Source organism: Delphinapterus leucas, unplaced genomic scaffold, assembly GCF_059928025.1.
Source record: "Delphinapterus leucas isolate spDelLeu-1000000601 "Yukka" unplaced genomic scaffold, BTC_Dleu_Yukka2 spDelLeu_asBTCV2_sq60, whole genome shotgun sequence".
In the NCBI taxonomy this organism is placed as follows: Eukaryota; Metazoa; Chordata; class Mammalia; order Artiodactyla; family Monodontidae; genus Delphinapterus; species Delphinapterus leucas.
Window position 1 is genome coordinate 696,031 of NW_028322269.1, and position 15,487 is coordinate 711,517.

A 15,487-nucleotide genomic window follows, 5' to 3' on the forward strand; every position below is an offset into this window, starting at 1 on the left:
ATAGTAAATAGGTGGGGTGATGGATGTGCTAACTAACATTACTGTAGTAAGCATTTTGCTATACTTCTGTGTGTATCAAGTCATCATGTTGTGCGCTTTAAACTTACACAATGTTATACGTCAATTATGTCTTAATAAAGCTAGAAAAAAGAACAAGTACGAGAAAGAAAGATAATGAATAGAAGAAAAACCACTTAAGTAGTGAAATTTCTGAATGATAAAGCAAATATTGTAGTTAACTAGGGAAAAGAAGAAGCCTTGAATAAATAGTAATGGTACAACTCCTTATCCCTGGGCAAGGGTAAGAAGAAAGAAAGGAGAGGAGAGAAGAAGAGAGGAAGGAGGCATGAAAGAAGGAAGAAGGAGGAACAGCAAAGGAAGGAAGGTGAAAAGAAAAGAAATTGAGTCCAACCTACAAAATACACAAAAATAAATTAGTAAGTAGATTAAAATCTTCAAAAGCAAAACAAGACCATAGCTTCTTTGGGGACAATACAGAAGGCAATCTTTATGCTTTCAGACTAAGAAAGGATTTCCTCAAGTGCATAAAGAAAATGGTTAATTAATTTGACTCCATTAAGTTTAAAACCTGAAGGTCTTCATATGATATTTAGGACAATGAGAAGCACATTATAAACTGACAAGAAGATGTTTGCAATACATGAAACTAACAAAGGCTTATATAGAGTATACAAGGAATTTATTGAATCCATAATGAAAGCACAAGCAAACCCATTAGAAAAAATGGGCAAAAGACATGAGAAAGATATTCACTGAAAAAGAAATAAAAATGGCCCATAAAATATGAAAAGTTACTTAATCTTAGTAATAGCAATCTAAATAAAACCTAAGATGCAATTTCAGACCTACCATATTGACCAAACTTAAAAGAAAATCATTATTTTGAGGAATTATAAAATTAGAACATGGAGACAGTTGCTGATGACTGTTAATAAAAGTCATTCAATCATATGCTAAGTAAGGATGTGGTACTGTGAGGACTAAAATGCTGTGTTGGTTAAGGTAAAATTTTGTATAGTCTTGGTTGGAGTATAATTTTTTGAGAAAAGTCTGAAATTACCTAGTAGGGGAAATATATTATATATATATATACAATTTACATCCTATTGATACTATTGCTCTGTTATTACAACAGAGGACATATACAAAAATGTTCATAATAGCAGCATTATATAAAAAAATTGTAAATAGATAGTTGTCCATCCACAGAATGTCATGATGTAGTCGCACAACAGAACACTATCTATAGAGCTTAAAAAAAAACATGATTGCATCTTTAAGAGTATTGAGCATAAGTAGCACATCTATGCTTGTATTTGTATAATATTTAAATAAACTAAACAATAGAGTGTTGAGGAAATCACATATAATGGTAGACATCAAATTTCCAAGAAAATGTTCACCAAAGTTAGACTTGTGGTTTTTACTGGAAAAAGCATGTTTCTAAGAAGCTGATGACTATCTATTTCTTAGCTTGCTTGTAGGGCGCACAGAAGTTTATTTTATTATTTACATCAACTGTATACTTACATTTTTCACTTTTTATTGGTATGATATTTTCTAAAATCTAAAACTTCATATGTAATCTTTTAAACTATATAAAAATATTTTTATGTTGATGTAAATTAGTTTAAAATTCCTAAGTCAATTGATGAGCTTAAAAAGATGTTTGTAATGCATATCATAGAAAGAAAGGCTTTAGATTCCCTAAAATTCCAGACCAGTTAGAGATCAATAGAATAAACAGCCCATAAGAAAATGGAATAATTGCTGGCCACCTAAGAAAAGGTCTGAAGATAAAGGTTAAATGTTTCAAAAATTTTAGAGGACATTGTGGCAGAGTTATAAGTACAAAAGTTTAGGGCAATATATATGTGTATATATATATATATATATATATATATATATATTTTTTGTAACACCAGAGCTGGAACAATCGAAGTATAGCTTTCACACTAGACCAGTTCAATGATTTGTTATACCCATTCATATGAATATTACTAAATCAATATAAAGGATAATGTAGATTTTAAAATGTTGTGTGGAAAGATGTCAAATATATATTAAGTGAAAAAATAGGTAAACATGAATATTTACTCATTATTCCTACTGGTAAAAGAAAGAAAAAAATGTATATTTATGTTTAATAATACATAGACAATATCTTGATGTAAAAACAAGAAAAGTTAATAGTGCTTATGTAGGAGAAACATGAAGCTAATTATCATTCATTATATATACTTTTGTTCCATTCAAATTTTTTAGCAATTTGTATTAGTTATTTTTATCATGACATCAGGAATGAAATTATACTCATAGTGCATTCAGAATTGCTTAAAAAGAACATGAGAGTACAGCAATGAAAATCAATGACAGTACTTATGGTAAAAGAAAAACGTATTAAAGATGTTAGAGTTAAAAATTTGCCATTGATCCTAAGGACTATATTTGTTTCATAATATGTATACATACAGAATCCTATACCTTTCCTCTATTTATGTATAATATGACAAATGTCCTAGAAAGTTATTGATTAGAACTAGGGCAGCATCTCTAATAATCAGAGTATATTTCTAATTCTGTGTTTTGTGTTTATTTGTGAGGGAAGAATTGAGGCCAAGGCCCTAGTCTTATTTACCTCAAATCCACACACTGCCTATACCCAGGAAGTTCTTATCAGTTGCTAAATTATTTACTGTGAAATCAGTTCAGTGTAAATTCAAAATCATGTGTAAATCTAAGGATTTTTAAAGTGGGTTATTTTGACTATTAGTTCTGTGAAACAATGTGTCTATTAAAAATCAGTGTTATGGACTGAACTATGTTCCTCTAACATTAATATATTGAAATCTGACTGTATTTGAAGATAGGTACTTTAAAGAGGTAATTAAAATTAAATGAGGTTATATGAGTGGGGCCCTAATCTAACATGACAGATCACCTTACAAGAAGAGGAAGAGACACTATGAATTTACATATACAGAGAAAAGACCATGAGAGGACATAGCAAGAAGGTGACCATCTACAAGCCAGAGAGATAGGCCTCAAGGGAAACCAGCCTTGACAACACCTTGGTCTTGGACTTCTAGCTTCCAGAACTGTGAGAAAATAGACTTCTGTTTTTTTATGCCATCTAGTCTTTTAGATTTAGTTATAGCATCCCTAGAAAACTACTGCATTAAGGAAGTTAAATTAGTTAATATTTCTAATACCCAGTATGATCTTTTGTTTGTTAGTTCATATTTCTTCATGACTCTCAAAAATATTTGGAGTGATAGCACATGCTGGAGAGGGTGTGGAGAAAAGGGAACCCTCCTACACTGTTGGTGGCAATGTAAGTTGGTGTAGCCACTATGGAAAACAGTATGAAGGTTCCTCAAAAAATGAAAATTAGAACCATATGGTCCAGAAATCCCACTCCCAGGCATATATCCAGAGAAAACCATAATTCAAAAAGATACATGAATCCCAATGTTCATAGCAGCACTATTCACAATAGCCAAGACATGGAAACAACCTAAATGTCCATCGACAGATGAATGGATAAAGAAGATGTAGTATATATATACAATGGAATATTACTCAGCCATAAAAAGGAATGAAATAATGCCATTTGCAGCAACATGGCTGGAACTAGAGATTATCATCCTAAGTAAGTCAGAAAGAGAAAGACAAGTACCATATGATATCACTTATATGTGGAATCTAAAATATGACACATATGAGCCTATCTATGAGACAGAAACAGATTCACAGATATAGAGAACAGACTTGTGGTTGCCAAGGGGGAGGGAGGTGGGGGAAGGGATAGAGTGGGAATTCTGGGTTAACAGATGCACTATTATATATAGAATGCATAAACAACAAGGTCCTACTGTATAGCACAAGAACTATATTCAATATCCTGAAATAAACCATAATGGAAAAAGAATATAAAAAAGAATGTATACATATATATAACTGAATAACTTTGCTATACAGCAGAAATTAACACAACATTGTAAATCAACTATACTTCAGTAAAAAAAAAAAATATTTGAAGTGAAAGCCAGCCTCAGCTGATGGGATCAGATAAGAGCTAGATATGTGAAAATTGTAAAGCAAAACCATTCTTTATTAGAAAAGGCAAGTGATTAAAAATAGAATGTATGTAACTAGTGAAGTGAAAAATATGCTGTTTTTAACACCTCAAGCAGTAAACTCTTTTAAGTTTCTATTTAATTTTCCAGGTTTCTGTATTATGCTCCCCCAAAAAACATAAAACATACTAGGAAACTTTTCAGTATGACCAGCTATGATGAAGCAGTTCACATAGGACTTACTGAAGTTTCATCCCAAATTTATGAGAGAGATAGGAATAGAAGGTACTCTGGTCCAACAGGAGAATGGTATAAATTTTAAATCTAATAATCTATGATTTTCTAAATTTATAGAGCAAAATTCAAAGAAAGTTAAATAACAAATTTAATCCCATTGTTAGTATAGTTTAGGTTTCAGTTTATTACTGGAACCAGGCAAGAAGATTATCTTCCTCTTTCAACAAACATTACACTCTCTTTACCAATAAGAAGTCAAACGTCCTCCTTTATGAAAACTCAGTGTACTAGACCTATTTGTGATATACTGCATCTGACAAAAATACATCTTCCACTGGATTGACATTTAATAGCATGTTTTATATTTCATTTTGTTTTGATAACTTTTAAGTATTGAAGTATCCTACAAAATAGATGACTGGAAAGAAAGAGTAACTATAGCAAGATATTTCTTGCCTCCCCTTCCCAATTATTTATTGAACAACAGTTCATTGCTATCAGTTGTGGAATTTTATGTGGAAGTGAAAGTTTTAAAAATATATTCCTTTCATCTTCCTAGACTTTTCTTAAACCTCCTTAGCTTCTTCTGATAACTACTTTAGAATGAAAAGCAGAGTCTCTTACCTAATACTTTACTGTAAAACTGGTCCCACAGCTGAGTGTCAGTCATATTGTTGGAACCAGAAGTCAAAGAAAATGGAAAGCATTAATTTTTTTACCCTTTCTGGAAATGTCATTTTGTCTGTTAGTCCTACCATGGCAACAGGCACATAGGAAGGCGGAGCTGGAAGTTTCCCACAGTATTCCTCCCTTGTGCTACCCAAGGAGAGCCTTAGCGTGTACACAAAAGGGACTCCCAGAAACTCAGCAATCAGCTCTCCACAGGGCATCACAGGGTCTATAATCATAATATTATAGTTGGTTTCCTGGAGTTTCTTCATGATTGACTGGTTGTAGACAACACTCTCACACAGAAGTGTTAAGTGTCCACTTATTTGAAGAAAAAATTCTTGCAGTTGTTTTGCTGATTGTTAGGGTGACAATGATGGCATGACGTTAACAGACAGGTCTGAAAAGTCATTTAGTGTATTTTCAGCAGTCTCTCTGTCCTGTGGCACAGGGACCACCTCAAAGTTCAGTGTGGAAGGCTTGTTGTGATCAGTGATGAGATTTTGTGGAGACACCAACACAGTTACTTCGTAGCACCTTTTTGTGAGTTTCTCCAAAATAACCTTTAGATTAAGCCAATGACTCATGTCACAGGGCCACACCAGGACCTTCTCACAGAATCCACAGCCAGTGAAGCTGAGCTGCAGCAGTAGAATTGGTGAAACCCATTTCTCAGACACCATGACAGCAGCTGCCTCACTCACTGCTCTACAGAGGTTGAATATTTGCTGGGCACAGAAATGAAGTGGCAATTTAGACATAGATCAAGTTAAAAATTAATTTCTAGAGTTAGGAAATGGCACTTACATGCAGAGAACTTTGCCAGTGTTTTTTAACTGTGCACAGTACTATATGAAATTTGTTCAGGAGGCGGTATGAGATATTTATATATTTTGGAGGAAATGATTGCCACATTCTAGGAGTTTGTTTTAAATATGTTAAAATAGAAAAGATATTTTTAAATGAAAAATTTTAAATGTGATAGAAGAAGCCATTTAAGTAAGTCTAGTAAATAATATGGTGTATCTTTTGGAACATGATGATTAATAATTTGGGTAAACATAAAATGTAGGTCTTGTCATAAGGTTGGTCACATGCTAGTATGTGGATAAAACACATACATCACATAATATAGAAGGAATATACTAAATACTGTTCAAAGGTACAGAGTTTCAGGGCCTCAGAAAATGCTGTCACTGTAATGTGAAGAAAATCAGACAAAGCTTCAAGATGGAGGGGACATTTCAGCTGAGCCCAGAAGCAAAGATTACAAGAGAAGGGTTCTGAAGGTGAGTAGAAGAGCGGGAGAAAAAGATGAATATGTAAGTCATGGTCATTTAAGTATACAGTTATTAGTTCAGTATGTATGGAGTAGAGGCTATCACAAAAGAACTGTGCAGAAAAGGAAAATATTAGTTAAAATAAGACACTTTGGAGAGCCTTGAATGCTATACTCTGGGTTCAGTTTTTTTTTTTTTTTTTTGCAGTACGCGGGCCTTTCACCGTTGTGGCTTCTCCCGTTGTGGAGCACAGGCTCTGGACGCGCAGGCTCAGTGGACACGGCCCACGGACCCAGCCGCTCCGTGGCATGTGGGATTCTCCCGGACCGGGGCACAAGCCCGTGTCCCCTGCATTGGCAGGTGGACTCTCAACTACTGCTCCACCAGGGAAGCCCCTGGGTTCAGTTTTAATCTCCATAAAAATATGTCTACTCAAATTTTCGAATCAGGTTCAGAAAATGATCATATATATCCTTTAATAAAACTATTCTGGCCTCTAAATAGGATTTGAGTTGTAGAGAAAAAAGGATATGTAAGTGGTTAAAAATTAAATATTAGGAAAGCAAGATTTGATGAGAGTATCAGGGAGAATATAATATTGATCTGTGAATGGAGAGCATAGAATGAAAGTCTTAATGACTGATGGGAAGTGAAAGGTGACCAGTAGTTAACAAGGAATTGCTTGGTTTATACTTTGAGCAACCAGAGTGTGATAATGACACTAGCAAAATCATGAAACACTAAAGGAAGAGTAGCTATCAGAAGAATTTTTGACCTGCAGTGTGTAAGTTAAAGACTGGACATGTCTGTGGATCCAAGAGAGGGGTAAAATTTAGAAGTATAGATTTTATGTCCAGTCATCCATCCATATTTCAATCCAATTCCAATTCTTTTCCAAATTCTTGATATTTCATACCTTCAACAAGCAATTTTTAGCACTTATTATATACCAGATTCTATATTATTTGCAGGGCATAAAGAGACAAGTAAGATACAGTTCTAATTCAAAATGATCTCTCAGATTATTGGAGAAACTAAGTTAACCAGTTAACTAATACTTATTCTGCAAGTATAAGGGAGATGGATCATATAAGGTAGAGATGAATTGAGGAAGGGCTAAAGCCCATGAAGGAGGTTGCTTAGTGGAGGAAGGGAATGATGGAATTATGAGTTAGCTAAGTCTTTAAGAGTCTATTTAGCAGGTTGAAATGTATCACTTAGAAGTAAAAGATAATATTAATGTATTTGTGTTCTAAGACGTGTGGCATAGTTATATCAAGGGTTATATTCAGTTACAAAATTATACTGATTTCAATAATTTGAAAGAGATATATTGAAATTTCAAATCCGTTGAGAGCTTATCTGTTTTGCTAAAATGAAAACACAGAGTAGGTTTGCTTAGAAGATACCAAGATAAATCCAGGACCAAGGATTGAGGGTTGTGCTGTGTTGCATAGTTAGGCTAAGTTCTGGTAGTAATTGGTAAAAAGTAGAATCCAAAAGAGAGTCAGAAAACAAGAAGATAGGACAGAACCATAAATCCATGAAAAGAAAAATTGAGATAACATTATAATCTTGAGGAAGGTCCTTTTATACAGGATAAGTAACACAGAAGTGATTTGAAAAAAAAGACATAAATTTATCTACTCACTATGACAAAATTCATATGCTGTAAACAGCTTAAACAAAGTCAAAGAGAGAGCAGAGATATATAATACAGTTCAGAAATTGACTACAACATGCATGTATAATTTGGTAGAGAAATATTTCTAAGTTCTTTTATTATATGAGAAAACTAAGGTAGAACTCAGATTTTGAAGGATTTATTTGCATAAATTTAAAAGTATAGGCCTTTTTTCACTTATGTCAAACTGAAACATTTAAAATTCTAGATAAAATATAAAATTGCCCCATTAAAATTCATTTTTGATTTGGCAAGAAAGTAAAAAGGCAGCAGAATCTCTAAACAAAGTCAAAGCAGGAATTCTGATGTTCAAGCTTGTCATTTCTTTGAAGAATACACAGCATAGGGCAGGAGCAGGGAGAAGGAAAGTCTGAAGGTTTGCCTAAGACCCCACACCCTGTGTATGTTCATGTAATGTTAGATTCTCGAGATATGGCCTCACTTTTATGAATAATTCCTTTACACAGAAGTTTACAGCAAGGAAAATTGCTATTTTTGACTTGGCATTGTATGGATGAAAAAAATCTTCCCTTAGAATTAACACAGTCAGCTTTTGTATGGATTTCCAGCTCAAACTAGAAAAGGCTCTTTGAAGAAACTGACCCCAGCTTCAAAGGTTCCCACAGATAAAATTTCAAGGGAAATAAACAGCTCCTTTTCACAAGGAAACAAGGCTTTAGGACTCAGAACCAGAAAAAGCAACAGAGACCAGAAATATTAGCGCAATGATTTGAAGTATTATTATTGTTTGAATGAAAAATAAAATTATTTTGTACAATAGATTTAAGGTTATGAAAGTGAAGTTTGAAAATATGGGCAAGGAAAAAACAAGAGATTAAAAAGAATAATTGTGAAAATTTGCTAAAGAAATAAAGTGAATATCTGGAAATTAAGAATTCAACAAATAAAATTTAAAAGTCAATTTTGACTGAAGAGCAGATTAAATGCAACTGTACAAATGAACAGTGACCCAAAAGAGAAATCAGAAGATGTTATGTAGAATTAAGTTCCGAATTTTAAAAAATGAAATAGGAAATATGATAGAATGGTGAAGAGGCATAGAGAATAGACTTAAGACTTGAATCTAGTTAGTGGTTTTGCCTACTTGGTGCCTCCTCTCTCAAGTCTTTTTTCACTCTTTAAAGCTTGTGCATTTTTCATGCAACCAGTCTGCACAACTAAGCCCTACATTAATGTTCCTTTAACCAAATCTTCCAATTACTTTAACTTTTTAAATAAATAATCATTTTCGACATAAAAAGTTTCAAATTAAGTATAGAGATTTCTGTATACCCTGCAGTAGTTATTACTATGTGTTTGCCTAATAGTGATTTTCTATTTCCATTACTCCTTCTGTAACTATTAATTGGAAATTTACTGTAAAGGATTGTAAAAATATGTGCAAACATATGAATAGCATGACTTGCATAGTCTCACAGTATCTCCCTTCAAGATACTTATTAATTACAAAGGGTGAAATAGGGAGAATCCTGGCAGACACCATCTTAACTAAGTGATCAAAATATGGTCACTAGTAATAACCTATCTCTATGATGTACCTCTGCTATGTCACACTGTGAAGGACACAAGATTGCTTCGGTAGTATTCTTACCGCAAATGCATCATCTCACCCTAATCACAAGAGAACACCAGAAAAAAAAATTGAGGGATATTCTGAAAAATAACTAGCCAGTACTCTTCATAAAGGAAAAAACAAAGAAAGACTGTGGGAACTGTCACAAATTGAAGAGTAGGGAGACTGGACAAGTAAACATAAGGGGGAAACCTGGATTGTATATTGGAAAGAAAAAAGGGTATCATCAGGATAATTGACAATGTTTTAATAAGAATTCCTAATTTTGATAACTTTATTATGGTTGTGTAAATGTAATGTTAAAAACCCAGTCAATTAAAAAATTTAATTGTTCCTTCTATATTTATTAGTTAGAATTTAAAGAATTTCCTACTTACTCAATTATTTAGTTACTTATATCACTATAACTCAAAAAGTTATTTTTATAGATTCTATTTAATTTATTATCATTATTCATTTTATTGCTCAAATTGTCACAGATTTTGGAAATTTTTTCATATATTAGTTCCTATGTCCTTTTGATATGACACCATCATTTTCAAGCACTATTTACTTTCTGATACCACAAAATGTTTCAGGAACTTCTACTATTTTCACAGCCCCAACCTTAAAATCAACCATTTCTTCAATGAATGCTGGTTCATTTCATTAGAGAATGGCACTTAAAAATCAAGATATGTTAGGTGTGTTCAGTGCTACTGGGGTTTTTAGTCTTATTCAGAAGACAAAGCTAGTAAATATACTTGCACATACTAATACTCACTAACAACATGGGGAATGTAGCCAATATTTTGTAATAACTGCAAATGGGAAGTAACTTTTAAAAATTGTATTTAAAAAAGGATGCACTAGGGGAAAAAAAAAGAAAATAAAACTGCCATAACTTTCAAATGCTATAGTTATCTATATTGAAATTCAAAGAAACATATAGCCACTGCCAAGTTACAGCTCTGCACCTGGGGAGACAAACTTTCAACTTATACATATATATATATATATATATATATATATTTGATATTATATATAATGTATAGAGAGATGTTCTGCATATGTAATGTTTTACAAACTTGAACATATCCATAGTATAATATTGCATACACAAACATATATATTATACATATGTAATGGTTTTAAGTTGATATGTCTAGTTTGGTTCTTGCAGAATGAATGGCCCTTCTGCTTCCTCAGAGCTATCGTCCACTTGGATCTTGTGGGTCAGCTCTTAATTGGGTGGGGAGGTGACATATTTAACCTATTTTGTACTTAGTGTCTTTAGTGTTATATTTTACTGACAGTAACAAACGTCATCTTATGAAAAAAAAAAAAGAATTAGCTCAACTTTGACTCCCTATGCAAAGAATTACCAATCTCCTGGTCCTTCGGGTATAACGTTTAGCTTTAACAGGGCCACAAAAACCTGGTCCACTTATTGTTTAAATATGAGCGGTTCCTACATTGAATGGGAAGATTGAGTTCATCATTTGATAAGCCAACTTCCATATTAATGCTCAGGGAGTCAGTGCAGACTGTTAAAAATAAAATTCTTTTTAGGGAGAGGGAAGGGAGGAGTGGCAAGATAGGGGTAGGGGATTAAGAGATACAATCTACTATGTATAAAATAACTAAGCTACAAGGATATATTGTACAGCACAGAAAATATAGCTAATATTTTATAATAACTATAAATTGAGTATAAGCTTTAAAAATTGTGAATTGCTATGTTGTACACTTGAAACCTATATAATATTGTAAATTAACTATACCTCAATAAATTTTTTTAAAAGTAAAAAAAATAAAAATGCTTTGATAAACTGAAAAAAAGTTGATATCTCTTATAATATACACTATATATAATATTATATAATATATAATACCACTTTATATAGATAGATGCATATGTTCAACTTTAAACAATATCTACAACATCAATATCAAATAGACACACACACATATATATAATATTGATAATTTTGGAATTAAAAAAACAGTAAGAATAATAAAACATTATGATAATTCAATAAAACAAAGTGTAATTCAATATTGCAATGTAAGTTTCTGTGTAAAATGTTTTTCCTGTACCCATTTATTGAAGAGAGAATCCTTTCTAGATTGTATGTTCTTTGCTCCTTTGTCGTAAATTAATTCTCCATATATGTGTGGGTTTATTTCTGGCCTCTCAATTCTGTTCTGTTGATTTATGTATCTGTTTTTCAGTCAATTCCATGCTGTCTTGATTATTATAGCTTTGTATAGTTTGAAATCAGGGAGTGTGGTACCTCCAGTGTATTGAGTTCTTCAGCTCCAGAATTTCTGTTTGATTCTTTTAAGAGTTTAAATTTCCTTGGTAAATTATTCTTTCTGTTAACTAATTCATTAATTTTATTCCTGAGCTCATTGAATTGACTTTCGGAGTTCTCTTGTAGCTTGTTGGGGTTTCTTCATGATAGCTATTTTGAATTCTCTATCAGATTGTGATATTCAGTGATTTTAAGATTGGTTTCTGGACAACTGTCATTTTCTTTTTGTGGTACAATGTTACTGTGGATCTTCATGGAGCTTGATGAGTTGTTCCTCTGCTGGCACATTCGAAGTAGTGAATGTCTTTCTATTGTTTTCCAGTACGTGGCACTATAGCAAAGGTTTTTCGTTTCTCTTACCTGTGCTGACTGGTTATATTTGAGAGTAGGCACTTTCCACCCTCTGCTAACTCTGTCATGGGTGTTGCCTAGTGCTGGCATTGTCACTACTTTGGAGTCCTTGGTGCCTTGCTGCTGCTGATGTCACTGGCATTGCTGCCTGAGGCTCCAGGATAGTGGGTGCTTCTGCTCTGTCTGCCATCTCCTGAGTCACGCATAGGCTTGTTCTCCACAGGGGGTGGGGAAAGATGGAGGGAAGTGGGGGTCACAGGTTCCTCTGCTGTGTTCGGAGTTATTGGGTTCACAGGCACTACCACTGGAGGCAAGGGCAAGGGCCTGGAGTTGTGGGTGTCTCCATGGTTAGAAGGACAGAGTCATAGACATTGCTCCCACTGCTGCCCGGTTACCTGTGGCTGCGAGCACCATTGCAGCCAGGAGGCCTGAGTCGTGTGCACTGCCTTCCCTGCTGTAACCATGTTCTCTGGGGCTGAGTTGCTGGGATTACAAGCATCACCTCTGCTGTTCCCTTGGTTACACTTTCTCTAGGTATTCTAGTCCACTCATATTTAGATGTACACTTGGTACATCTAGGAAGGGCATTAGCTGCCAAATCACTGAATAGAAAATTAGACCAGAGATGCTTGATGGATCACAAATTGAACATGAGTGACAATGTAATGATGTTACTTTTACAGTTAAAATGATTATAGGGTGTATTGAAAAGCTCAAAAAAGAAAAATGGAAGTCCAAAGAAAACAAAAACACTAATTCAAAAAGATATATGCACCCCAATGTTCATAGCAGCATTATTTACAATAGTCAAGTTATGGAAGTAATCTAAGTGTTCACCAACAGAAGAATGGATAAAGAAGATGTGATGTGTGTATATATATATATACATAATACACACGATGGAATATTACTGAGCCATAAAAAAGAGTGAAATCTGCCATTTGCAACAATGTGGATGGACCTAGAGGATATTATGCTTAGTAAAATAAGTTGGACAGAGAAAGACAAATGCTCTGTTATCACTTATATTTGAAATCTAAAAAATAAAACAAATGAATGTACATAACAAATCAGAAACAGACTCACAGATATAGAGAACAAACCAGTGGTTACCAGTGGGGAGGTGGAAGTGATTAAGAGATACAAACTACTATATGTAAAATAAATAAGCAATAAGGATATATTGTACAGCACAGAGAATATAGCCAGTGTTTTACAACTTTAAATGGGGTATCATCTATAAAAATATTGAATCACTATGTCATACACCTGAAACAAATATGTTATAATATTGTAAAGTAAATCAGTTATAGTTCAATAAAAAAAGAAAAATGGAAGTAAATAAGAAAACTGAACTAAATGGTAGGAGTTATTCAGTCTGATAAGTGTCTAAAAAGTTCTGGAGAGCTGCCATGTTAGAAAGGGATCTTAGAGATTGACGTGTTGGTTACAAAGGTATATACATCTGATAAAACAAAGCACTGTATGCTTTATGTACTTTTTGAAAAACAACATGCAAATTAACCATTAATAAAAAATAATAATGAGCACATCAACAATATGGTTACAATTAAAATAAAAGAAAAAAAGAAAATGCCCAGTGAGATGAAAATGAAAAGAAAAAAAAAAAAAAGGAGAACAATCGGAATCCTAGTAAATGGCTGATGAGATTATCAATCCGTACAAGTGCTTGAGAATCTAGACTTTAGCAGTATCTTCTAAACCTAAACAGATGCATAACCTATGACTTAGCAATTCCACTCTTATGTATATACCCCATACTATGACATACATGTATTCACCAAAAGACATGTTCACGAATGTTCATAGCAATGTTTATCATACATAGCCAAAACCAAGATAGCCTACATGACCATCAACAGTAGAATAGATAAGCAAAATGTATATTAATTCACTAGACAGATTTGAGAATGAACATACTATACGTACAACGACTTGGACAAAGAAACAAAAAAACAGAAAACATGATGTTAAATAAAAGGAGCAAAATACAAAAGAGCCATAATGTGTGGTTCCGTTATACAGTTTAAAATCAGGCAAATTTAATCTGTGGTGTTCGAGGTCAAGAAAGTCGTTACCCTTAGATGAGAGTTGTAGGGACTGATGTGAGGAGGGATAAGACGTTATGGGTATAATAATGTTTTGCGTACTGGCTTGGGTGCTGGTTGCATCGGTGGCTTTATATTGCGAAACTGCAATGGGCTGTACAATTTATGATTTATGTTTTACCTCCAAAGAAAAGTTACAGAGAATTTTAAAAATCTCACAGCACTGGCCACAGGAAAACCGTATGTGAGAAGGAATTAAAAGCCAACGTGAGGGCTTCCCTGGTGGCGCAGTGGTTGAGAGTCCGCCTGCTGATGCAGGGGACACGGGTTCGTGCCCCGGTCCGGGAAGATTCCACATGCCGCGGAGCGCCTGGGCCCGTGAGCCATGGCCGCTGAGCCTGCGTGTCCGGAGCCTGTGCTCCGCAATGGGAGAGGCCACAACAGTGAGAAGCTCGCTTGCAGTGAGTACCGCAAAATAAATAAATAAAAGCCTACGTGAGAGCAGATTAACAGAGATCCACCAGGGAAAGGATGAGATGTTGGCAATGAGGATTAGAATGGGAGTGAGTTACAGAAAAACAAATTAAAAATATTGGGCCCAGAAAGGGAGCCAGAAATCAAATGTAAAAAATGTAGTGAGTAACCTAGCCCAGTTTCAGTCAAGCGGGGTAGATGGGAAATGTTATGAGGCTTATTTAATTAATTAATTTATTTATTTTAATCGTCTGGGAAAAGGTGGGGTTAGTTCTAGGGAATCCATCTAAAATTTAGCAGCAGGGAAAGAGGGACCAACATGGAACCCACATGGTACTTAGAGGTAAAAGCAGGCTACACTGGTTGAGTGTTACATAGATTAGTACTGAGCTTTCCTCTCTCCTGTCTGCAGTGTGCTGGGAAAAATGGAGACAGATCAGGAAACCAAAAGACACAGGCAAAATGGGACTATTCAGTTTCTTTACCGGTTTAACTATTTTCATTACAACATTCAAGTCCTTGGCCTTCCTATAGCTGTAGCAAAGGCTAGTCTCAAATCCTTCCCACATGAGAACTACCTATGTACTATATGTACAACAAATCTCTCTGAGGTTGGGGGAGAGATCAGGCTCAGTGCAATTGGATGATGCCTTGCAGAACAATTAGCCAGGGCAAGATTTATTAATAGATTCACTCCTTAATATGAATAACAATATCGGCATATTCCCAGAT

The 15,487-nt window shown here is 34.2% G+C and overlaps 1 protein-coding gene and 1 pseudogene across 1 annotated transcript in view; both read right to left on the bottom strand.

The window, feature by feature from the left end:
- Window positions 1-15,487, bottom strand: part of LOC111168149 (UDP-glucuronosyltransferase 2A2-like) — a 46,393-nt gene that overhangs the window by 16,128 nt on the left and 14,778 nt on the right. The window contains 1 exon segment of the mRNA XM_089906074.1: window positions 12,312-12,516. Within this exon segment, the coding sequence (XP_089762200.1) occupies window positions 12,312-12,516 (205 nt within the window).
- LOC149743898 (UDP-glucuronosyltransferase 2A3 pseudogene) lies at window positions 4,933-5,901 on the bottom strand (annotated as a pseudogene).